Source organism: Anomaloglossus baeobatrachus, chromosome 10 (genome assembly GCF_048569485.1).
Source record: "Anomaloglossus baeobatrachus isolate aAnoBae1 chromosome 10, aAnoBae1.hap1, whole genome shotgun sequence".
Taxonomy (NCBI): domain Eukaryota; kingdom Metazoa; phylum Chordata; class Amphibia; order Anura; family Aromobatidae; genus Anomaloglossus; species Anomaloglossus baeobatrachus.
In genome coordinates, this window is record NC_134362.1 from 212,522,042 (window position 1) to 212,547,647 (window position 25,606).

Sequence of the window (25,606 nt, forward strand, 5' to 3'; positions counted from 1 at the left end):
GAGGAGCAGAGAGCCGAGAGCGGGGAGGGGGGAGCAGAGAGCCGAGAGCGGGGCGGGGGTGTGAAGGTGGTCTGAACTGTAGTATGTTTGTTTAAACGTAATAAGAATATCTGTGTATGTAAATAATCAAAATGTAGATATAGTTGTATAATAATCTGTCTGTCTATGTGGCAATTGCACAGATCTATAATACTCCCTGTTCAAAGTTGTATAGTCATGAAGGGGTTACTAAGGATAAGTGAACAGATGTACAAATAATGGAAGTTTTCAAATAATGAGCAAAAGACTTATCAGTAGCTTCACACAGAAAGAATGTACAAGAAACAAACAATGTGCTGTGAGAAATTAAGAAGTGGAAAACTCCCTGTTTTGCTTCAAGGTTATTCATGCATATTGTATAATTGGATCTATCTAATACACGGGTCAGTTGGTGATGCTGGCTCAAGGAGAACATGTCTTATGTATTCATTGTCTGATACATTGATATATTGGCACTGGTATACAGCTAATACGGCACCGTCTCTGGATATCCCAAACGAAGACTCCATTAGCAGTCTTCACCCAAATTCCTCCCTTGACAGTTTGGCACACCATCCTTTCACGGATGCATTACCGACCTGGCAATACCGATGCTTTGGACGTCGCAGACTGAGATCTCCCTCCGGTCCAAGTAGACTGATCATCTCCATCACACGGGTGAGTGTTACATACTGTGTATTCACTACCGTTGTGGCTGGTTTGGAGAGGAGGGAGTGATGGGCTGTGTGTCCAAATCGGTGTTAAAAGGTACCTGATTATGACTCAGGGGTAGTGCCCGCTGGAGCTCAGAGCACGATCCCAGCCCTGAGTGTGGATCGGTCGAGAGTGTCACACGGGATCCAGAGGACGGTTGTTAGGGCAGGAAAGACGGTGGTGGCTGGATATAGCTAGCTAGACTCACCCGGTCTGTAATTAGGGTTCCCGTGACTGAAGATAGGGATTAGAACATTAAATTTGATACAGTTGCTCAAGTCTGGAGGGAATACCTTTGGTACTCCTCCTCCATATCACGGGATACCCTTATTACTATATAGCTGAGGGAGCAGCTAGTATGGAGGTGGAGCCTTAAGTTCCGGCCGGACTCTAACGCACGCCGCATAGTCATAAATTAGTGTAATCCAGACACCACGAATATAGCAAAAATGTTCAGACAGAAAGCTGAGAGGCCTGAAGGAAAAAAGAGATTGTTGATTGATGTTGAATTGTTTAGAAGAATAACGCAGATATTGCTATCAGACGGATATATTGAGGTCAAAGAAGAGGATGAGCGAGGAGATGTTGTGTTTTCTTATAGGTCACCCAAGTCTGAGGATGGTTTTAGGGGCACTCAGGAAGGTTGTTTTGTTGCTACTTCGCAGCCTAATGCTGGACAAGCTCCGGAGTTATTCACAGATGCTTTAGTCACAAGACAGCATCCCTTAACCCTTTACACACCCATACCCCTGGTCCCTCCCATACCTATAATGCCGTCTCTCCCCTCACCAGCCAGTCTACAGACACGCTCCCCAGTTACCAATCCCCTCCCCTTGGATCCCCCTTTTTCCCCTAGAACACATAGTGAGCCTTACCCCGAACCTGAACAGCCCTTATTTAAATATGTCCCTTTCAACCCCATCCAGTCAGCGGCATTAATCCCCTGCCTGCCAGATCCCGACATTAACCCTATGCGATTTTATAGGAAGATGCTACAGGTCCACCAGTTATATTCAGCTGCTCGGAAGGACCTTGTTAATTTCACCAAAGTAAAAGCAGGAGACAGTTTGGCCCTTAATGGAACCCCATCTCACAATGCCCCCAGGCACTGATAACACCACTTTCCAAAGTGGGCAACAGTATTATGCCGCTTTAAAAAAATGGGCTCAAGATCAATTTGTGTATACAACCGCGCCGGTGCAGCCCCCACCACAGCCCATGCCCCAACAGGGTCCAAACCCCGTATACGTAGCTCCCAATCAACAAAACCAGCAGACCCAGCAACAGAATTGTTGGCGTTGCGGTCAGCCCGGTCACTATCAAAGAAAGTGTCACCCCCCCAAATCTCGGTGTTTGGCCAGGTACCCTCGAAACCGTAACCAAAACTTGCAGCACACTGTGAGGACATAGGGATATATTCTGAGCTATGAAGCCATATTCCTATAGCCGCCATCTTGTCAAGCTTCAATCAGAATGCTAATGAATCTGAGGAACCTCTCTGTTGAGCAGTTGTGTGACAAAGGAAAAAGTCTATGATATGGAAATTAGGTGAGCCTTGGGAACACCTAGAGAGAGGATGACCCCCCCTCCGTGACACTGTAGCAGAAGTTCCTATCTAATTACCAGGCTCTGGAAGCCCCAGAGAGGCTCCAGTAATAAATTGTTAATATCTCGTGAGCCGTGCTTCCTATGGATATGTCGAGCAGAGATATGGCAATGGGGCAGGCTAACGACTCCCGTACATATTTTATATAGGCGTTGGACCTTTGGAAGTATCCCAAACGTGATATAGGCCAGTGGGGAAACAGCAGACCAGCCATGTGTCCTCTCATTTTGAAGAGAAAATCATAACTGAAAAAATGAGAGCATTGGCGTCCGCCTACGACGTTCCCAGGCAAAGTTATGGCCAATAATCACTTTGGAATATTACTTTGACTCAAGGCAGTGGGAGTGGCAGTGCTTCCCTGTGAGGTCACTAAGGTAGGAGGGGACAGGGATTGTAGCCAGTTGATAACCTCAGTGCAGCCATTTTTAGGTGTTCTTGCTCGGGGGTCTGTGTCTGAGAACACATGTGAGGAAGTTCCTGGAAACCTGGTTGAACAGCGCCCCCCTGTGACCAGACGCACAAGGTAACTGCTTGAACTGTATGCCTGTTTGTAAACCATACTTTATTGTAAATGTACTCTGACCTAACTGTATATTCTGTAGATTCCATATTGTATATATTGTAGTCCTAGTGTGCCTTAAGCGGGCTTTACACACTGCGATATCGCCCGAATTTTGTCGTTGGGGTCACGGTTTTGGTGACGCACTTCCGCAATCGTTAGCGATATAGCTTTGTGTAACAGCGTTCAGCGATGTAAAATCGTCGCAAAAGCGTGATTTATCGCTGATCGGCTACACGGGTCCTAATTCCCAAAAATCGTTACTTCAGCAGTAACGAGGTTGTTCCTCGTTCCTGCGGCATCACACATCGCTGCGTGTGACGCCGCAGGAGCGAGGAACGTCTCCCTACCTGCCTCCCGGCCGCTATGCGGAAGGAAGGAGGTGGGCGGGATGTTACGTCCCGCTCATCTCCGCCCCTCCACTGCGATTGGGCGGCGGTTCAGTGACGTCGCTGTGACGCCGCACGGACTGCCCCCTTAGAAAGGAGGCGGTTCGCCGGTCACAGCGACGTCGCCGGACAGGTAAGTATGTGTGACGGCTCTGGGCGATGTTGTGCGGCACGGGCAGCGATATGCCCATGTCGCGCAACAGATGGGGGCGGGTACGCACACTAGCGATATCGGGACCGATATCGCAGTGTGTAAAGTAGCCTTTAGTCTGATTAAAATATATAATTAATCTTGGGCTGTTCTGTTATCTCCATCTTGAATCCCACGTCTGTGTGCTCGGTTAATAGATACCGTAAATCGGTTGGTGGCAGCGAGTTTGTGCCAAGGATCATTGTAGGGCGGCCAGTGAGATTGGGAAGGTTTTTATATATTCCGTCCGCGGAGGTCAGGGGAATATATACCCTACTCTCACCGGGAGCCCTTCAAGCATCGGCACAGTAGAATAGCGGCCTCCTTGCTTATTGTCGGGCAATTCCATAATTGGCCTGACTATAAGAGGGGCGCTAGAGAGCGCGTCATGTGCTCTGTCTGTTGGACGGACGGGTGGTAGAAAGGAAGGACGTAATTCCCGCTTCCTATACCCCCCCTTTCGTGACATATTCCTGACATATTGGTGGCAAGCGGTGGTATCGAGATAATAGTGTGTGTGAGTGTGAGACCCATACTCCCAGACACTAAAGACTGCCAGTAGCAGCTGTGGCTGCCGGGGTCTTCAGACCAGACCAACACTAGAGTGTCAGAGTGCAGATACTGTAAGGTGTGTGGGTGCATCAGGTAGCAGTTCTGTGTCAGTGACCAAAGTCTGCAACAATGGCTGATGGCACCAGGAGCAAAGCTAAAGAAGTTGCCGATGCTCTGGCCAGAGGCGAGGAGGTGGAGGACGGTGCTGTGGACAGCAGTGAGGAGGTTGTCCACGAGTCCTCCAGGAGCCCGACGCCAGATAACAGCTCTGCAGAGGACATCGCACAACCTGGCAATTATGGACAAGATGAGGAGGAGCCCACCCAAATGTCCTCAGGGAGCCAGATGCCAGCCCTCCGCTCTGCAATGGACAGTGAATCACCCGGCTCTGCAGCGTGCCGCAGATCACCCCTTGCAAATCCCTCCGGCCTGAGAGGTGCAGAGGCCCTCCTTCAAGCTGCCCTGGCCAGGCTTATAGCTGGAGACCGGGATACCTACGAGATACTCATGGCAGAGCATGGGCGTCTGGCAGCGTATGAGGCTGAGGCTGCGGAGTGACAGGCAGCGCGTGAGGCTGCGCAGCGACAGGCAGAACGTGACCTCCGGCTGCAGCTAGCTCAGCTCCAGCCCTCATCATCCACCCGGGACAGTCGAGATACCAAGCCTCCAAAGGTCCGTGCTGAGGACTTCCCAGTGCTGGAGTAGGATGGAGACTTGGACTCTTTTCTGACGGCCTTTGAACGGACTTGCCGGCAGCACCATCTGGACAAGGACCAGTGGGCCAAATACCTGACCCCCCGTCTAAGGGGTAAGGCCCTGGATATCCTTGGGGACTTGCCTGCTGAGGCAGATCAGGGCTATGACACCATCAAGCGGGCCCTGATCCAAGAGTACAACCTTACTCCGGAGTCCTACCGCAAGAAGTTCCGGAGCCTGCAGAAGGGACCAAAGGACACCTGGGCTGACCACCGGCGGGCACTTGCCAGAGCTGCCGACCACTGGACCCAAGGCCTGCAGCTTACCACCGGACCAGAGATCCTGGATTTGTTCATCACGGAGCAACTCTTGTGGAACTGCCCTGAGGATCTACGCCAGTTCATCCGAGACCAGAAGCCAAAAAGGGTCCACTGCTACGGCCGCCCTGGCTGATGACTACACCAACAATCAGGCCCCGGAGGCCAAGAAAGCGGCCGCAAACAGCACCTGGAGAGGGGGTAAGATGAATTCTTCGACTGCCCCACATGCCCCTAGACTGCAGGGGGTGTCTGTGTCCCCCGCCAACTCCCCTCTCCAGACCCGTGGCAGAACCAAGGCGGTGGCACCAGTGCAACCAACCTGGACACTTCAAGGCCATGTGCCCTCAGCGTCCCAAGGCCCCGTCCCAAAAACCGTCCACGGTGTGGTGTGTGGGTGGGGGTGGTGGTAGACCCCGGGACAACTTACAGCCCGTCACAGTCGGCCGGTCTACGACCATGGGACTGCGAGACTGCGCCGCTGAGGTGACTCTGGTACGGCCTGAGATGGTGTCCCCCCAAGACTTGGTACCCGGAAAACCCTCGCTGTCTCCGGGATTGGAGGCATTGACCCGGCGCTGCCCGTCGCCAAGATTTATTTGGAATAGGGAGCAGGACGAGGGGTGAGGGAGGTGGGGGTAACTGATCAGATTTCCGCCAAAGTGTTACTTACCGATTTGGGGCGGATAACCTCCCAGTTTGAGGCCCCCGAATCCCCAAGGGCTGATCTTTCAGCCAGTAATGACATACCCCCTGACAATGTTGATGTGTTATCTGTGCATAATGTAAGGGAGGAGGTAGTGAACTCTGAGTTTTCTGCTTACACAGACACCATAGACACACACACAGCTGCAGCTGTGACGGGGAGGGGGTTGGAGAAGGGTGTGACAATGCCTCTACCAGTGATCAGCCAGTGAGCTGGGCTCTGTTGCCCTCTGCAGGGATAAGCAGAGAGCAGGGTACTACAGGGGGAGAACCGGTGTGTGGGGTGGGGGCTACCATAGCAAATGCGGGGTCCCCAGAGATTTCACAGCGGGGTTCTATTGTTGCAGGGGGGGGAACAGGCAGGTGAGATTGGGGCTGGCCCAGGAGCGGAAGTGCTCCAGGTAAGATCTCAATGCAGGGTTCCCCCACAACTGGGGTGTCAGGAAGCCAGGTAGGTCTGCCTGAACCGGCGACTTGGTCAGGAACAAAGGAGGAGCAGGCACAACCCACGGTAACAGCGGCTGTGACCGCTGTCACCCGCAGTGGGAGTGCTGGAAGCCAAGGGGCCTCCCGGAGGTCCGATAGCTCTTCCCCTTCTGACCAAGTGGCAGCCGAGTCAGGCGGAGGCCAGGACACAGGTCCCGGGGTACTGACCGAAGATGTGACAGTCTCGTCGATTCTGGCCACATCTAGTCAGGGGTTTCAGGCAGCGTTAGAAGCTGACGACAGCCTGAAAGCTTTTAAGGAGCAGGCGGCACAGCCTCCCTCGGACTCGGACCCGGAGCGAGTGGTCGTTGACCAAGGATGGCTGTAGCGGGTTACGGTCCAGCAGGGTTCACCAGAGGCGTGGGCCAGGAAACGACAGTTGGTGGTACCCTATCTATTCCGGACGGAGTTGTTGCGGATTGCGCATGAGATTCCGATGGCCGGACACCTAGGGATCGCTAAGACCAAGGCCAGGTTAACCCAGCATTTCTACTGGCAAAAAATGGGGGCCGATGTGGCTGCCTACTGCCATTTGTGTGACACCTGTCAGAGAGTAGGGAAGGCGGGGCCACTCCTCAAAGCCCCACTGGTATCTTTGCCCATCATTGATGAGCCTTTCAGGAGGGTGGCTGTGGATCTGGTCGCCCCGCTGGCCATCCCCAGCAGCTCCGGGAAACGCTTCATACTGACGGTAGTGGACTATGCCACCCGGTACCCAGAAGCAGTGGCCTTGTCGTCCATTCGGGCTGACAAGGTGGCCACCGCATTGCTGGAGATCTTCTCCCGAGTGGGTTTTCCCCAGGAAATGCTCACTGACCGGGGGACCCAATTTATGTCGCAGCTGATGGAGGCCCTCTGTAAGCAAGTCCAGGTGCAACATCTGGTGGCCAGCCCGTACCATCCACAGACTAATGGCCTGTGCAAGCGGTTCTGTGGCGCCCTGGACAAGCCAGGTCGCCACAGGTACTGCAACAACACACCCCACACCCCGGCTAGGCACACCGAAGTCAGACAAAAATCCTTGTTGCCTCCTGTGAGGCAAATCCCGGGATATGAAGATGAATTATGACTCCAGTCATAATCCCTCATCACTCCCTGGCAGTGCCCCCTCCCTTCTTGTTCTCAGTGTTCCACTTACACCTCCATGGCCATGTCCTGTGATATGGAAATTAGGTGGCTTGGGGACAATGGACACAGGATGACTCCCTGCCGTGACCCTGTAGTGGGGGCTGCTAGCTAGTTAGCAAGGCTATGGAAATAGCCAGACAGAACGACTCCAGTAAAAAATGGTTCATATCTCGCAAGCCATATTTCCGATAAATATGGCAACCATAAAAATGGTGTCTCCGCATGCGGACGATGCCGGCACACCCTTTTTATGGGAGCAGGACATTGGGAAATGCCCCAGGCGTGATATCAGCCAATGGGGAACTGGCAGACAGGTCATGAGTCCCCTCGTTCTGTAGCTAAATTCATAACTGTCACAATGAGAGCATTGGCGTCCGCCTACGACGCTCCCAGGCAAAGTTATGGCCCATATTCCATGTTGTGGATTGTCCATAACTCAAGCCAGGGGTGGAGCAGTGCTCCCTCTGAGGTCACTAAGGTAGGAGGGGACCTGGAGTTGCCCAGGTTGATAACCCTACTTCGGCCATTTTCCAGTGTTCTTTTCGCTGGGGGCACGTGTAGGAAACATCTGTGGGAAGGATCCTAGAAACCTGGGTACAGCGCCCCCCTGTGGCCAGACGCAACAAGGTAACTGCTGGAACTGTGTATGCCTGTTTGTAACCCATGCTTTGATTGTAACTGTACTCTGACATATGTATATTCTGTAGATTCCCTATTGTATATATTGTAGTTTCTAGTGTGCTTTAGGCTGATTAAATTATATAATTAATCTTGGGCTGTTCTGTCATCTCGATCTTGAATCCCACGTCTGTGTGTTCGGCTAATAGTTACCGTAAAACGGTTGGTGGCAGCGAATTGTGCCAAGGATTATTGTGGGGAGGCCAGTGAGATTCGGGGAGATTTTATATATTCCGCCCGCGGAGGTCGGGGGAATATATACCTTACTCTCACCGGGGACCCTTCAATAATCGGCATAAGTAGTATAGCGGCCTCCTTGCTTATGGTCGGGCAATTCCATAATTGGCCTGACTATAAGAGGGGCGCTAGAGAGCGCGTCACGTGCTCTGTCTGTCGGTCGGGAGGTATAAAGGAGGGGTGACCCCCACTTGTTACCCCCCCGATTGTGACGTACTGGTAGCCAGCGCGGGGGATTTCTGAGTGACCCCCCCGGTGGTTTGTGACACCTCCCTCCAGGGGCTGATGTCCACACCAGGGGGTGGAGCCAGGCGGTTGGCCCCACCCACCGAGGAGTTCACAGTCCTGGAGGCGGGAAAAGGAAGTCAGATCAGTTTGGAGAGTAGTGTGGAGTGGAGTAGAGGAGACTGACCGTGTCCAGGTGCGTGGCCCGGGCACATACAGCAAGATTGGCAGACGGTGGTGACCGTCTGCAGGAGGGGCTGATTGACGTGAACCGTAAGGACCGGGGACGGGCGGTGGCCCGCCGGTACCGTATCGCGTAGCGAAGAGAAGCCAGCACCATTCGGCAGGGCCTACGGACCCCGACCAGGCTTGGAGTCGCTGTAAAACCGGTCAAATCCGTTAGCGAAGGGAACCTCCGGGGTTTCCCAGCAGTCAAGACCCGATTGAAGGCAACAGCTCAAACCGTGAAGGGAAATACAGTCACCGCCAAGGCTACAGTTCCTGCGGGCAAAAGGGGCTCCCTCAGCCTCCATCCAAGCTGGGGAGCGGGTTACCGGTGGGAAGCCACCAGAACAGAGAACACAACACAGGTGCAGGGAAAGGCAGTCACCGCCAACCTACCGGGAGGAGAACCACCGCAGCCGTCTGTGGGACCCGTCCATCCAGCCGTTTCTTTTACCGGAGACTTTCTATTCATCATTGGATGAGTGAGTACCACTGTGCCGTGCGGCACCGCGCTGCCCCCGCGACCCTGCAATTCACCGGGTCCCATAACCCACCTGCCATCCTCCCCTCATCGGGCCCCGGGACAACCAACCCCCCTACCCATGGAGGGGAAAAACAACATCCAAGCTGCTCCCTGTCATCGCTCCCGGGATCCCCGTCCAGAGCAGCGGTGGTGTCACAACCTCACCACAACCGTGGGTGGCGTCACGGACAATAAATCCCCAAAAACATTCCCCTTTTCACTCACGGGCGAGAAGCGCCGCTCGAGTCCCCAGATCCGGCCCACCGCTCGAGCCACCGAGCAGCCGCAGTGCCGGATCCGAGCGTGGTGAGCGCAGCGTCCCCTCCTCCGCCCGCGACCACTTGGCGTCACGAACAGGATCTTACCGCTCTGCCGTCTGGTGGAGGTGCGCCTTGTGACCGCCGGAGGTGTCCGGCCGAAAATCTTGAGAAGCCGCCATTTTGGGCACGAAAAGTCCCCGCTCGAGCGTCTCCTCGAACAGTGGAGGCACGAAAGCCGAAACCCCGCCCCTGTAAAGGAGGAGCCGGAAAAAGACTAAGGGGGACGGATGGCGTCTGGCCACATGTAGCCCGCGGCTATAAAAGCCCCCGGGACAACCAACCCCCCTACCCATGGAGGGGAAAAACAACATCCAAGCTGCTCCCTGTCATCGCTCCCGGGATCCCCGTCCAGAGCAGCGGTGGTGTCACAACCTCACCACAACCGTGGGTGGCGTCACGGACAATAAATCCCCAAAAACATTCCCCTTTTCACTCACGGGCGAGAAGCGCCGCTCGAGTCCCCAGATCCGGCCCACCGCTCGAGCCACCGAGCAGCCGCAGTGCCGGATCCGAGCGTGGTGAGCGCAGCGTCCCCTCCTCCGCCCGCGACAACTTGGCGTCACGAACAGGATCTTACCGCTCTGCCGTCTGGTGGAGGTGCGCCTTGTGACCGCCGGAGGTGTCCGGCCGAAAATCTTGAGAAGCCGCCATTTTGGGCACGAAAAGTCCCCGCTCGAGCGTCTCCTCGAACAGTGGAGGCACGAAAGCCGAAACCCCGCCCCTGTAAAGGAGGAGCCGGAAAAAGACTAAGGGGGACGGATGGCGTCTGGCCGCATGTAGCCCGCGGCTATAAAAGCAGGGACGCCAGGACTCTCCAATCTTGTGGTTCCTGGAAAGCACCATGGCTGAGATGCACAGTCCGACCAACAACCCCGTAGTCCCCGCGCCAGGCACCGCGGCGTGGGTGAAAGACCGGACCGCCCCGCTGAGTAACCGTCTGCAGACCTGCATGCAGCTCCTCCTAGAGGAGTGGGAGACCGACATGGCGGACATGGTGGCTGCTATGCGGAGACGCGAGGTGGAGGAAGATTTTGAGGAGCGGGTAAGGGACCAACGCCCCTGTATTCCGGAGGGATCGGCCACTGCGGCTGGGGGGCCCGACCTGCACCCGCTCACCCTGCTGCCTCCCCCGCTACCCGTGTTAGTCGCTGCCGCCCCGCCACTAGGCCCGCTACCCATTCAACCGGTAGCGATACCCTGTCAATCCGCTCCGGCGGACCGACTGGCTGCAGACACTCGGGGCAGCCCTGAACCGCTCCTCTGGGAGCCGCCGGGGCCGCGGCCCCTTAACGAAGATGTATCAGAGGCCCCGGCAGGGAACGCACCAGGTTCCGTGCTGGAGCCCGGGACCGTGGCGTGGATGAAGGCCAGAGTAGTTGAATTCAACCAACGCCAACAGGATCAGATATACCTCATGATGGAGCAGTGGACCCGTGAGGTGGAAACGCTGGTTGCGACTGCCCCGATGTATGAGATGGGAGCCGACGTGACGGAGCTGACGGGTGACCCACGCCCCCATGTCCCACAAGGACCGGCCACTGCGGCTGGGGGGCCCGGCCCAGTCTCGGCCCTCGTATCGTCCCTGCCATTATCCATGGGGCGCCTCAGTGTTGGCCGACCTGACCTGCTGCCCCGTGCTACCACAGTAGAATCTGACGTGCTGAGTGCCGGAAACCCGGAGACTGCGGCAGCTGGCGGCAACCCGCCTGGCGCAGGGACACTTGATAATGACTCCGGCCCCGAGCCCACCTCTGCGTTCGAGAAGGCGAGTGAGCGTCTCCGCTACGAAGGAGGGCCGGTGGTTTTCTATAGCCCGCACACCGGTGGAAATGGATACCGGGCACCCCTCTCCCAACAGGCCTGTCACTGCATGTTCGAAATGTTAGTAACAGAGGATGAGGCCACCTCAGCGGAAGGGTCAGAATGATGGCAGTGGAGCCCCGCTGCAAGTTGTCCCCGTTGGGACCACCTGTAGAGTTAAAAAGTGTTTGAATGATAAGATGGATCAACCGAAGTTTATCTGATTGGAACCTTGATTAAACCGGCCGTTGCCGGCAACTAGTCCCCGTAGGGACTTTCTGCAACCGTTGCGTAAGGAACTTCTTACGGACAAGCCCGAGAACTGGCAGGGCAACCACAAACTTGTGGGATGTAAATAATGTTTGGCTTAAACCGTTACCGCCTCCGGAGAGGCAGGTTTGGAGGATGGGCCTGGAGGAAAGGGATGGCCCAGGCCCGCCACTACCGTAACCGGTGGCGATCCTCCGGGGGGGGGGCTCAGGGGTCCCCATGGACGCGGGTCCCCTGAAAGAGACCGAACACGCTCGGGCAACTTGGTTCTGGACTGGGGTCAAGGGGTGCTGCCCACTTCTTAGGGGCAGCATCAGGGCCAGGTTGTTTGGGTGGGAGAAGAGCGGAAGCCGTACCATTGTGAAATGTGATTTTTACATGTTTTTACCGTTTTCTATCTTTTGCAGTTAACAAAAATAAAACCGGTGATGGACGGGCAGCCCACGGATGGTCTGCATTTTACTAAGGGGGAATGTGGCGCCCTGGACAAGCCAGGTCATCACAGGTACTGCAACAACACACCCCACACCCCGGCTAGGCACACCGAAGTCAGACAAAAATCCTTGTTGCCTCCCTCCAGGGGCTGATGTCCACACCAGGGGGTGGAGCCAGGCAGTTGGCCCCACCCACCGAGGAGTTCACAGTCCTGGAGGCGGGAAAAGGAAGTCAGATCAGTTTGGAGAGTAGAGTGGAGGAGTGAAGTGGAGTAGAGGAGACTGACCGTGTCCGGGTGCGTGGCCCGGGCACATACAGCAAGGTTGGCAGACGGTGGTGACAGTATGCAGGAGGGGCTGATTGACGTGAGCCGTAAGGACCGGGGACGGGCGGTGGCCCGCCGGTATCGGATCGGGGAGCGAAGAGAAGCCAGCACCATTCGCCAGGGCCTACGGACCCCGACCAGGCTTGGAGTCGCCGTAAAACCGGTCAAATCCGTTAGCGAAGGGAACCTCCGGGGTTTCCCAGCAGTCAAGACCTGTTAATGATGCTCTCCATTCCACTCCATCAATCTTAAGGCTTCTGTAATATATGTTTCTGTAGTACTTTTGTCTCTGCTGGCTGACACGGTACAAAAATATATTTTATATATTTCTGTAATGAAAGTTCTGTCTATGGTTTTTCTTTATTTGTTTTTCCCCACCAGCCATTCTAACATCGCGCACCCTGAAGGACAAGTGGGGGCCATGAGCCTGCAGGGATGTGTGGGAGGGTGTACTTATCACAAGTTGTAAAGAAAAAAAAAAAACTGACGAAGTAGAGAAAGGTAAAAAAAGAATGGCTTCTGCAGAGATTTGCATGTGTTTATATACTAACAAGTGTTTTTTTCCGGCTGGTGGAGTAGATTTTGTTTAATCCTTAGAGTTCAAAGTTTCATAGGAGATTATCACTAGTATCCTGCTGATATCTAAACAATTAAATTAATTTCTAAGTTATATTTATCGGTTAGTTAATTATATTGTCTGCTGTTATAAACCTATAAGTTTTGCCAAAGTACTATATAAAAACAAAACAAAAAAAGGGGGAAAGTAGATATCTATTATATTTTTTTCCAGCAGTAAAAGGCACAGCAGACATATTGGATAGGTTTTAAAGCTGGCCTTTCTTTTGTAACAGTTATGTCATGTTTATTGGACTATTATAAAATATGTCTGTTATAAGAATAATCTAATGCATATTTCTTTTAGTTTTTGTTTTTATAGATGAAACCAGATGGTGGTCGATTCTGCACTGGATATGCTACAGGTTACACAACATGAGGTAGTCTAAATTTAGGCCACTCCCTCCCCTCCTATCGGTACAGGAGGAAGTGACGTAAGTGCCTCTCTAGATGGGTGGAGCAGAGGTAGGTAAGATAGTCAAAATGTATGTAGGATGTAGATCTTTCCTGTTGTCAAATAAGCTAGGTACGCCGAAAAGAAAGTCTAGATCTGAGCTGATGGAATCAGATGGCGATCCCCGCACAGGTGCAGCTGACCAAGAAGCAGTGACCGGGCCTAGAGTTGAGGAGTCCTTTACCATGCATATAGACCATGCCTTGGTGACACCGGTCACGTCAGTGACTTCTGTCACTCCTTGTGTTCTTAAATCCCTACAGGAACAAGCGAATAAACAAGGAGTGGAGTGCGAGACGCGGGGAGCCGGCTGACTGAGGAAGGTCTGTGGATGAAGGGCGGTAAGCTTTCTCTGCCATGAGATCTCTTCTTAATGATGGCCCAAGTAACATGGACTAACATCTGTGAAAGTTGGCGCTTTGGTGACGCCAGGGTTCAGTACCCAGGTAGGCAAACTCACCCGGTCTTGTGAAACATGTTCTTAACACAATGAGGAAAAACTGTAAAGAGTCCGTAGAAACACCCTGCACCTGCTCTACCCATTGTTAGAGACTACAAACTGATTATAGATGTTTATCATGAGCACGTTGTATGCAAGTCTGTGCGTGTTGTGTAGATTTATTTCCAGGTCTGGTCAGAGATATTCCAATGCAGAAAACGACGTCATTGCTGAAAATCCACATAATGCAAGTGGTATATAAAAAACAAAACTATTAAGTTGTAAATCAATGCGTGTTATATTTCTCTTTAGTGCGTGTTTTGTTTCTCTTTAGTAATAAACAGGTTCCAATGTAAAATGTTTTTTTTTTTGTCTAGCGCAAAGCACGTATAATTTTCATATGATTGACTAATTAGAGAAATAAACAAGTGTATTTTCTAATTTCAGATCCTAAATCAGAGTTAGTAGTATATGGTTTTTGGTCAGGAGACTGATTAATCCTAAAAGGACACAGAAATTTCGATAAAGCTCAACGGCAGGACAACATGGATTCACCCCCCGCATTGCAGAAGGGTCGATCCACCGGAGATGCACTGAGCGTCCTGCTCATATTTATCCTTTACAAAAAGACCTGCACAGTCCCAAACCATCATTGCCGAAACAGTTAGAAGAGAGGACTTAGAGAACCTTGAGACATGGGAAAGTCCAACTACAAAGGGTGAGGACTCACCTAGGGGTCCTTAGTCTCAAACCGGTGAAGAAACCCCTTTCCCCTCTCCACCCATGCCTCAACGTTCAGTCAGGCAGGATTTCCCAACAGATCTTTCTTCCTCTTTTCCTAAGGGAACACGGGACCCTTAGTATTTGAAAATGGCAGAAGTGAGTCAAGGGGGGACTGTTGAGGGTACAAATTGAGTAATAAAAAATACTTAATTCAGCCATTTCATAGACCCAAAAATGTGGTTTGGTTAATGTAATCTAACCATTTACAAATGTTTTTGTCTCCTACTAACTCATATGAATATATTCAGTGATTTTCCTTAATATAAAATGCTAGCTATGGATTCTTTCATTTCGAGAGAAGTTTTGGAAGAGCCTATCCCATCAGGCTGATGTCTCTCCGGCCTAGTCTGCTGAGCACTGGCAGTGACACGCGAGTTAATATCACATCTCAGAAACCAACGGACCTAAAACAACCGAAGCAGAAAGCGGCCGCTATTCAACCCATTATCCCAGAAGGTTTTTCCAAGTCTGGGCCACAAACTGTTCACATGAAGCCTCATCATGTTTTGTTCTTTTTTTTTATCAAGAGCAGATTGTCCAGGTTCACGGAGTGGCCCTAAGTGGACTAGCACTGACCAAGCATCTTCCTTTTTGTTTCATATCCGGAAAGAAGAACCATGGACAATTTGTAGCAAATAGTCTTTTGTTTTTTTGTTTTTTTTTGTTTTTTGATTATGTGCTAATTTTTAAATAAGGTCTAGATTCAATCTTTCTTAATCAGGATAATGTGACCTAATAAGAGTAATAACGCCAATTCTAATAGCCCCTATAGATCATAGAGTTATGTTTAATAAATAATAATAAGTACTTAAGGGTGGAGTTAAAGTCTGCAGTGTTAAATTAAACAACAATCCCATAAAAAGCCCGCATATAGGTATAGATATAATTAAAGTCCCAAAGGCAGTAAGTCACAAATAAGTCCCAAATAATAAAATATATCTAAATGGGAAACATTTTTAAAATTTAAGGTTAATAATATTCACAGATATTTTATTAAGGGGGGACTGTGAAGGTGGTCTGAACTGTAGTATGTTTGTTTAAAAGTAACAAGAATATCTGTGTATGTAAATAATCAAAATGTAGATGTAGTTGTATAATAATCTGTCTGTCTATGTAGCAATTGCACAGATCTATAATACTCCCTGTTCAAAGTTGTATAGTCATGAAGGGGTTACCAAGGATAAGTGAACAGATGTACAAATAATGGAAGTTTTCAAATAATGAGCAAAAGTCTTATCAGTAGCTTCACACAGAAAGAATGTACAAGAAACAAACAATGTGCTGTGAGAAATTAAGAAGTGGAAAACTCCCTGTTTAGCTTCAAGGTTATTCATGCATATTGTATAATTGGATCTATCTAATACACAGGTCAGTTGGTGATGCTGGCTCAAGGAAAACATGTCTTCATTGTCTGATACATTGATATATCGACACTGGTATACAGCTAATACGGCACCGTCTCTGGACATCCCAAACGAAGACTCCATTAGCAGTCTTCACCCAAATTATTCCCTTGACAGGGGGAGCGGAGGGCCGAGAGTGGGGCAGGGGGAACGGAGGGCCGAGAGCGGGGCGGGGAGAGTGGAGGGCCGAGAGCAGAGAGCGGGGCGGGGCGGGGGGAGCGGAGCGGTTCAGGAGGCCGAGGGTCAGCATCTTCTCCAGACTCTGCTGGTGCTCTGGGGAAAGAGAGCGGCCGATGAGGGGAAGAGCCGCGGCACAGAGAGTGGGGCGGGGGGAGCGGAGGGCTGAGAGCGGGGCGGGGGAGCAGAGAGCGTGGCGGGGGGAGCGAAGGGCTGAGAGCGGGGCGAGGGGAGCGAAGGGCTGAGAGCGGGCGGGGGGAGCAGAGAGCTGAGAGCGGGGCGGGGGGGAGCGGAGGGCTGAGAGCGGGGCGGGGGGAGCGGAGGGCCGAAAGCGGGGCGGGGGGAGCGGAGGGCCGGAGCGGGGGGAGCGGAGGGCCGAGAGCGGGGGGAGCGGAGGGCCGAGAGCGGGGGGAGCGGAGGGCCGAGAGCGGGACGGGGGGAGCGGAGGGCCGAGAGCGGGACGGGGGGAGCGGAGGGCCGAGAGCGGGACGGGGGGAGCGGAGGGCCGAGAGCGGGACGGGGGGAGCGGAGGGCCGAGAGCGGGACGGGGGGAGCGGAGGGCCGAGAGCGGGACGGGGGGAGCGGAGGGCCGAGAGCGGGACGGGGGGAGCGGAGGGCCGAGAGCGGGACGGGGGGAGCGGAGGGCCGAGAGCGGGACGGGGGGAGCGGAGGGCCGAGAGCGGGGCGGGGGGAGCGGAGGGCCGAGAGCGGGGCGGGGGGAGCGGGGCGGGGGGAGCGGCTCAGGAGGCAGAGAGTTAACAGCTTCTCCAGACTCTGCTGTTGCTCTGGAGGAAGAGAGCGGCTGGTGAGGGGAGAGCCGCAGCACAGAGAGCAGGGCGGGGGGAGCGGAGGGCCGAGAGCGGGGCGGGGGGAGCGGAGGGCCGAGAGCGGGGCGGGGGGGGAGCGGAGGGCCGAGAGCGGGGCGGGGGGGAGCGGAGAGCGCTGGAGTGTGCACTCACCTTGCTTCACCTCCTCCGCTGCCATGGAGTCTCCGACCTCAAAGTCTGCGGTGATGCGGCGTCTAATGAAGCGGAGGTAGAGCTCGGTGCGGGCGCTCATCAGGGTCACCTCAGCCAGGATGGGGTCCAGGTCCCTGTATAACACAAGCCTTCTGCGTGACCCCGCTGTACTGGCTGCACCCTGCGGTGAGGCCTATGCACAGCGTCTCCAGCACACATCACAGAACAGCGCTATTAATATCTGTAGCATTTCATGTCCCTGCCGGACACTCACCGCGGCTCGATCTTCTCCGAGGACGAAGCTCGGATGATGCAGCTCTGCACCCGCTGGAACTGCGGAAGAGACGGCACCCCATGTATTATACATATAACCACCCCCGAGAGCACACAAGACCCCCACCCACCAATCACAGCCCACCGATCAGAGCCCACAAGACCCCCACCCAGTGATGTCAGCCCATGAGACCCCCACCCACGAGACCCCCACTCACCAATCTCCACCCATGAGACCCCCACCCAGTGATCTCAGCCCACAAGATCCCCACCCAGTGATCTCAGCCCATGAGACCCCCACCCAGTGATCTCAGCCCACGAGACCCCCACCCAGTGATCTCAGCCCACGAGACCCCCGCCCAGTGATCTCTGCCCACGAGACCCCCGCTCACCTTCCTCTGGTAGTCTCTCTGCTGTAGGAACTTCTCCACCACCCTCTCCACCTGTCGGTCGCACTCGGCCTGCAGGTGTGTGATCAGCATGTAGAGGCGGCCGGGGCCATAGTACGTCTCCAGAATGGGCTGATGAGTCTCCACGATACGGGCGATACCTGAAATACAGAGGATCACACCCTGACCAGTGACAGCAGTGGGGCAGGATGGGGCAGGATGGGGCGGGATGGACCCTCCCCGGCTGCACCGTCCTCTACATCATCATCAGCCAGACCACACCAGGATCCTCCAGAACATTACAAGGAGCCAAAAGTACCAGCCAGAGAAAGGCGCAGAACCACCCTCCACCTACGACCGCCCTCCACCTACAACCTCCACACTCACCCTCAAATAGCAGGGTAAGGGTGTCTGCAAACAAGAGGGACGCCCGGCGCTCGCTGCCCTCTGACGCCAGAGCCAGGGCCAGGTTCTCCTCAGCCTTCATAGCCACCTGCAAAGCAGAGGCCAAAATCAGCCAAAAGACACTCACTGGGGGGGGACAGGTAAAGGGGCTGCACCCGGGAAGAAGAGGAGAGGAGAGGCCAAGATCAGCCAGAAGACACTCACTGGAAGGGGGGACAGGTAAAGAGACTGTAACCAGGAAGGAGAGGAGCAGAGAGGAGAGGAGAGGCCAAGATCAGCCAGAAGACACTCACTGGAAGGGGGGACAGGTAAAGGGGCTGCAACCGGGAAGAAGAGGAGCAGAGAGGAGAGGAGAGGCCAAGATCAGCCAGGAGACATTCACTGGAGGGGGGACAGGTAAAGGGGCTGCAACCAGGAAGGAGATGAGCAGGGAGGTGAGGAGAGGCCAAGATCAGGCAGAGGGGCAAAGACGTGGGCAGCTTGGAGAGGGGAAACAGGAGATGGAGAGGGGAGGGGCAGCGGGGCAGGAAAGGAGAATGGAGCAGAGGTGGGACAGGGCGGGACTGGTTAGGTGGTGCAGGAAAGGGCGAGGGGAGGTGGGGCAGGAGAGGAGAAAGGAGTGGAGGTGGGGTGGGACAGGGGAGGCGAGGCAGAAGAGGATAAGGGAGGGGAGGTGGGACAGGGCGGGAGAGGGAAGGGGGGCAGGTGAGAAGAAGGGAGGGAAGGTGAGAAAGGAGAGGGGAGGTGGGACAGGGCAGGAGAGGAGAGGCGGGGCAAGAGAGAAGGGAGGGAAGGTGAGAAAGGAGAGGGGAGGTGGGACAGGGCGGGAGAGAGAAGGGGGGGCAGGTGAGAAGAAGAGAGGGGAGGTGGGACAGGGCAGGAGAGGGGCAGTGGGGCAAGAGATGAGAAGGGAGGGAAGGTGAGAAAAAAGAGGGGAGGTGGGGCAGGAGAGAAGGGAGGGAAGGTGAGAAAGGAGAGGGGAGGTGGGGCAGGAGTGGAGAGGGGAGGTGGGAGGCAGGAGAGGGGTAGTAGAGTAGGAGAGGAGTCAGGATGGAAGGTGAGAAAGGAGAGGGGAGGCGGGGCAAGAGAGGAGAAGGGAGGGAAGGTGAGAAAGGAGAAGGGAGGCAGGGCAGGAGAGGAGAAGGGAGGGAAGGTGAGAAAGGAGAGGGGCGGTGGGGCAGGAGAGGAGAAGGGAGAGAAGGTGAGAAAGGAGAAGGGAGGCGGGGCAAGAGAGGAGAAGGGAGTGAAGGTGAGAAAGGAGAGGGGAGGCGGGGCAGGAGAGGAGAAGGGAGTGAAGGTGAGAAAGAAGAGGGGAGGCGGGGCAGGAGAGGAGAAGGGAGTGAAGGTGAGAAAGGAGAGGGGAGGCGGGGCAGGAGAGAAGGGAGGGAAGGTGAGAAAGGAGAGGGGAGGTGGGGCAGGAGTGGAGAGGGGAGGTGGGAGGCAGGAGAGGGGTAGTAGAGTAGGAGAGGAGTCAGGATGGAAGGTGAGAAAGGAGAGGGGAGGCGGGGCAAGAGAGGAGAAGGGAGGGAAGGTGAGAAAGGAGAGGGGAGGGAGGGCAGGAGAGGAGAAGGGAGGGAAGGTGAGAAAGGAGAGGGGAGGGAGGGAAGGTGAGAAAGGAGAGGGGCGTCGGGGCAGGAGAGGAGAAGGGAGGGAAGGTGAGAAAGGAGAAGGGAGGCGGGGCAAGAGAGGAGAAGGGAGTGAAGGTGAGAAAGGAGAGGGGAGTAGGGAGTGAAGGTGAGAAAGGAGAGGGGAGGCGGGGCAGGAGAGGATAAGGGAGGGGAGGAGGGACAGGGCAGGAGAGGGGCTGCAGGGCAGGAGAGGAGAAGAGAGGGAAGGTGAGAAAGGAGAGGGTAGGCGGGGCAGGAGAGGAGAGGGGAGGCAGTAGAGAGTCGGGGTAGCAGTCCAGCATTCTTACCTGATGACACAGGTAGGCAGAGAACTTGCTGATCCCCTCCTCGTGGAGGCCGAGTAGTGGGAAGATCTTGAAGAACCTCTCCACCTGGGGCAGGTCTCCGGCTTTGGTTGCGGCGTCCAGCTTCTGGCTGACCAGGACCTTCAGCTGCTTCTCGGCCTCCTGCAGGAGCTGTAGGCTGGCGTCAATCATACTGCCTGGAGGCGACACACAGCCATCATGACATACACAGCTCGGGCAAAAAGTAACCCTCCGCTGCACAATCGTCAGGTTTACTGAATTTAATCTTTATTTTTGAGCAAAATGTAATTTCTTCTTCTATTCTATATACTCCTAACAACAAACAATAAACAACAAAAAATCAGTAACCACCGAACACTGCAAGCGTGTGAATGGCGCCTCCAGACAGGAAAACAAGCCAAAATTGTATATAAAGTCCCCTGTTATTAAGCACTTGCACTTTATTCATTATTATTCCTCATTGCGGGCGGCCGCAGGTAGGAGATGTTAGTTGTTCCTGCGGTGTCACACGTAGCGATGTGCGCTGCCGCAGGAACGAGGAACATCCAGCGGCGTGCACCACCACCGATATTATGCAAAGGAACGACGTGTCAACAATTTTTGACGGTTTTGCGATCGTTGATCGTCGCTCCTTGGTGTCACACGCTGCGATGTCGCTAACGGCGCCGGATGTATGTCACTAACGGCGTGACCCCGACGATATCTCGTTAGCGATGTCGCAGCGTGTAAATGGCCCTTAATTGTACACACACAGTGTACCTTGCTAGATGTGTGGCTTGTGGTCTCATTTATGTGGGATCTACGATCCGTAAGTGGAAGATACGCTTTTCAGAACATATTAGAGATGCGGTACCAAAAATAAAGGAAATATCAAGATCCATGTCCGGTTTATCTAGACACTTCCATGATGTACACGGAGGTAATGTTAAGGCACTAATGGTGCACGGCATTAAGAGGGTTAATCTGCCCCTGAGAGGGGGTGACTGGACGTATTTGGTTAGGACGTGTGAGGGTAAATGGACACTGAAGATGAATTGCCGCGTACCTGCTGGATTCAACGAAGAATGATTTGGCATATTTATATTAAGGAAAATGTATGTATTAAATGTAAAGAGATCTGTGCCTATTCCCTCTGATTGCAGGTGATGAAGATTGAATGACACGCCTGTGATCATATGCCTGTGATGACGCGCCTGTGATCATATGCCTGTGATGACGCGCCTGTGATCAAATGCCTGTGATCACGCGCCTGTGATCATATGCCTGTAATGACGCGCCTGTGATCATATGCCTGTGATGACGCGCCTGTGATCATATGCCTGTGATGACGCGCCTGTGATGACGCGCCTGTGATGATATGCCTGTGATGATGCGCCTGTGATCATATGCCTGCGATGACGCGCCTGTGATCATATGCCTGCGATGACGCGCCTGTGATCATATGCCTGTGATGACGCGCCTGTGATGACGCGCCTGTGATGATATGCCTGTGATGATGCGCCTGTGATCATATGCCTGTGATGATGCGCCTGTGATCATATGCCTGCGATGACGCGCCTGTGATCATATGCCTGCGATGACGCGCCTGTGATCATATGCCTGCGATGACACGCCTGTGATCATATGCCTGTGATGACGCGCCTGTGATCATATGCCTGTGATGACGCGCCTGTGATCATATGCCTGTGATGACGCGCCTGTGATCATATGCCTGTGATGACGCGCCTGTGATGACGCGCCTGTGATGATATGCCTGCGATGACGCGCCTGTGATCATATGCCTGCGATGACGCCCCTGTGATGATGCGCCTGTGATGATGCGCCTGTGATGATGCGCCTGTGATCATATGCCTGTGATGATGCACCTGTGATGACGCCCCTGTGATGACGCGCCTGTGATGATGCGCCTGTGATGACGCGCCTGTGATGATGCGCCTGTGATGACGCGCCTGTGATGACGCGCCTGTGATGATGCGCCTGTGATGATGCACCTGTGATCATATGCCTGTGATGACGCGCCTGTGATGATGCGCCTGTGATGATGCGCCTGTGATGATGCGCCTGTGATGATGCGCCTGTGATCATATGCCTGTGATGATGCGCCTGTGATCATATGCCTGTGATGACGCGCCTGTGATCATATGCCTGTGATGACGCGCCTGTGATGATGCGCCTGTGATCATATGCCTGTGATGATGCGCCTGTGATCATATGCCTGTGATGACGCCCCTGTGATGATGCGCCTGTGATCATATGCCTGTGATGACGCGCCTGTGATGACGCGCCTGTGATGATGCGCCTGTGATCATATGCCTGTGATGATGCGCCTGTGATGACGCGCCTGTGATGATGTGCCTGTGATCATATGCCTGTGATGATGCGCCTGTGATGACGCGCCTGTGATGATGCGCCTGTGATGATGCGCCTGTGATGACGCGCCTGTGATGACACGCCTGTGATGACACGCCTGTGATGATATGCCTGCGATGACGCGCCTGTGATCATATGCCTGCGATGACGCCCCTGTGATGATGCGCCTGTGATGATGCGCCTGTGATGATGCGCCTGTGATCATATGCCTGTGATGATGCACCTGTGATGACGCCCCTGTGATGACGCGCCTGTGATGATGCGCCTGTGATAATGCACCTGTGATGATGCGCCTGTGATGACGCGCCTGTGATGACGCACCTGTGATGACGCACCTGTGATGACGCGCCTGTGATGATGCGCCTGTGATGATGCGCCTGTGATCATATGCCTGTGATGACGCGCCTGTGATGATGCGCCTGTGATGATGCGCCTGTGATCATATGCCTGTGCTGATGCGCCTGTGATCATATGCCTGTGATGACGCGCCTGTGATGATGCGCCTGTGATCATATGCCTGTGATGACGCGCCTGTGATGATGCACCTGTGATCATATGCCTGTGATGATGCGCCTGTGATCATATGCCTGTGATGACGCGCCTGTGATGATGCGCCTGTGATCATATGCCTGTGATGACGCGCCTGTGATGACGCGCCTGTGATGATGCGCCTGTGATCATATGCCTGTGATGATGCGCCTGTGATGATGCGCCTGTGATCATATGCCTGTGATGATGCGCCTGTGATCATATGCCTGTGATGATGCGCCTGTGATGATGCGCCTGTGATGACGTGCCTGTGATGATGCGCCTGTGATGATGCGCCTGTGATCATATGCCTGTGATGACGCGCCTGTGATGACGCGCCTGTGATCATATGCCTGTGATGACGCGCCTGTGATGATGCGCCTGTGATGATGCGCCTGTGATGACACGCCTGTGATGATGCGCCTGTGATGACGCGCCTGCGATGACGCGCCTGTGATCATATGCCTGTGATGATGCGCCTGTGATGATGCGCCTGCGATGACGCGCCTGTGATCATATGCCTGTGATGACGCGCCTGTGATGATGCGCCTATGATGACGCGCCTGTGATCATATGCCTGCGATGACGCGCCTGTGATGATGCGCCTGTGATGACGCGCCTGCGATGATGTGCCTGCGATGATGTGCCTGTGATGATGCGCCTGTGATGACACGCCTGTGATGACGCGCCTGCGATGATGCGCCTGCGATGACACGCCTGCGATGATGTGCCTGCGATGACACGCCTGCGATGATGTGCCTGCGATGACACGCCTGCGATGATGTGCCTGCGATGACACGCCTGTGATGATGCGCCTGCGATGATGTGCCTGCGATGACACGCCTGTGATGATGCGCCTGTGATGATGCGCCTGTGATGATGCGCCTGTGATGATGCGCCTGTGATCATATGCCTGTGCTGATGCGCCTGTGATCATATGCCTGTGATGACGCGCCTGTGATGATGCGCCTGTGATCATATGCCTGTGATGACGCGCCTGTGATGATGCGCCTGTGATGACGCGCCTGTGATGATGCGCCTGTGATCATATGCCTGTGATGACGCGCCTGTGATGATGCGCCTGTGATGATGCGCCTGTGATCATATGCCTGTGATGATGCGCCTGTGATCATATGCCTGTGATGACGCGCCTGTGATGATGCGCCTGTGATCATATGCCTGTGATGATGCGCCTGTGATGACGCGCCTGTGATGATGCGCCTGTGATCATATGCCTGTGATGATGCGCCTGTGATCATATGCCTGTGATGATGCGCCTGTGATCATATGCCTGTGATGATGCGCCTGTGATGATGCGCCTGTGATGACGTGCCTGTGATGATGCGCCTGTGATGATGCGCCTGTGATCATATGCCTGTGATGACGCGCCTGTGATGACGCGCCTGTGATCATATGCCTGTGATGACGCGCCTGTGATGATGCGCCTGTGATGATGCGCCTGTGATGACACGCCTGTGATGATGCGCCTGTGATGACGCGCCTGTGATCATATGCCTGTGATGATGCGCCTGTGATGATGCGCCTGCGATGACGCGCCTGTGATCATATGCCTGTGATGACGCGCCTGTGATGATGCGCCTATGATGACGCGCCTGTGATCATATGCCTGCGATGACGCGCCTGTGATGATGCGCCTGTGATGACGCGCCTGCGATGATGTGCCTGCGATGATGTGCCTGTGATGATGCGCCTGTGATGACACGCCTGTGATGATGCGCCTGCGATGACACGCCTGCGATGATGTGCCTGCGATGACACGCCTGCGATGATGTGCCTGCGATGACACGCCTGCGATGATGTGCCTGCGATGACACGCCTGTGATGATGCGCCTGCGATGATGTGCCTGCGATGACACGCCTGTGATGATGCGCCTGTGATGATGCGCCTGCGATGACACGCCTGCGATGATGTGCCTGCGATGACACGCCTGCGATGATGCGCCTGTGATGATGCGCCTGTGATGATGTGCCTGCAATGACGCGCCTGTGATCATATGCCTGCGATGACGCCCCTGTGATGACGCACCTGTGATGACGCCCCTGTGATGATGCGCCTGTGATGATGCGCCTGTGATGACGCACCTGCGATGATGCGCCTGCGATGATGCGCCTGCGATGACGCGCCTGTGATGACGCGCCTGTGATGACGCACCTGCGATGACGCGCCTGTGATGACGCGCCTGCGATGACGCCCCTGTGATAACGCGCCTGCGATGACGCGTCTGCGATGACGCCCCTGTGATAACGCGCCTGCGATGACACGCCTGTGATGACGCGCCTGCGATGACGCCCCTGTGATGACGCACCTGTGATGACGCCCCTGTGATGATGCGCCTGCGATGACGCCCCTGTGATGACGCACCTGTGATGACGCCCCTGTGATGACGCACCTGCGATGATGCGCCTGCGATGACGCCCCTGTGATGACGCGCCTGTGATGACGCGCCTGTGATGACGCA

The 25,606-nt window shown here is 54.4% G+C and overlaps 1 protein-coding gene across 1 annotated transcript in view; it reads right to left on the reverse strand.

Moving 5' to 3' along the window:
* COG4 (component of oligomeric golgi complex 4) overlaps positions 1–25,606 on the reverse strand; it is an 86,383-nt gene that overhangs the window by 18,188 nt on the left and 42,589 nt on the right. The window contains exons 5-9 of the mRNA XM_075326264.1: positions 20,211–20,404; positions 18,278–18,383; positions 17,894–18,051; positions 17,503–17,561; positions 17,229–17,362 (exon numbers count right to left, since the gene is read on the reverse strand). Of these exons, the coding sequence (XP_075182379.1) occupies positions 17,229–17,362; positions 17,503–17,561; positions 17,894–18,051; positions 18,278–18,383; positions 20,211–20,404 (651 nt within the window). The remainder of the gene's footprint in view (positions 1–17,228; positions 17,363–17,502; positions 17,562–17,893; positions 18,052–18,277; positions 18,384–20,210; positions 20,405–25,606) is intronic.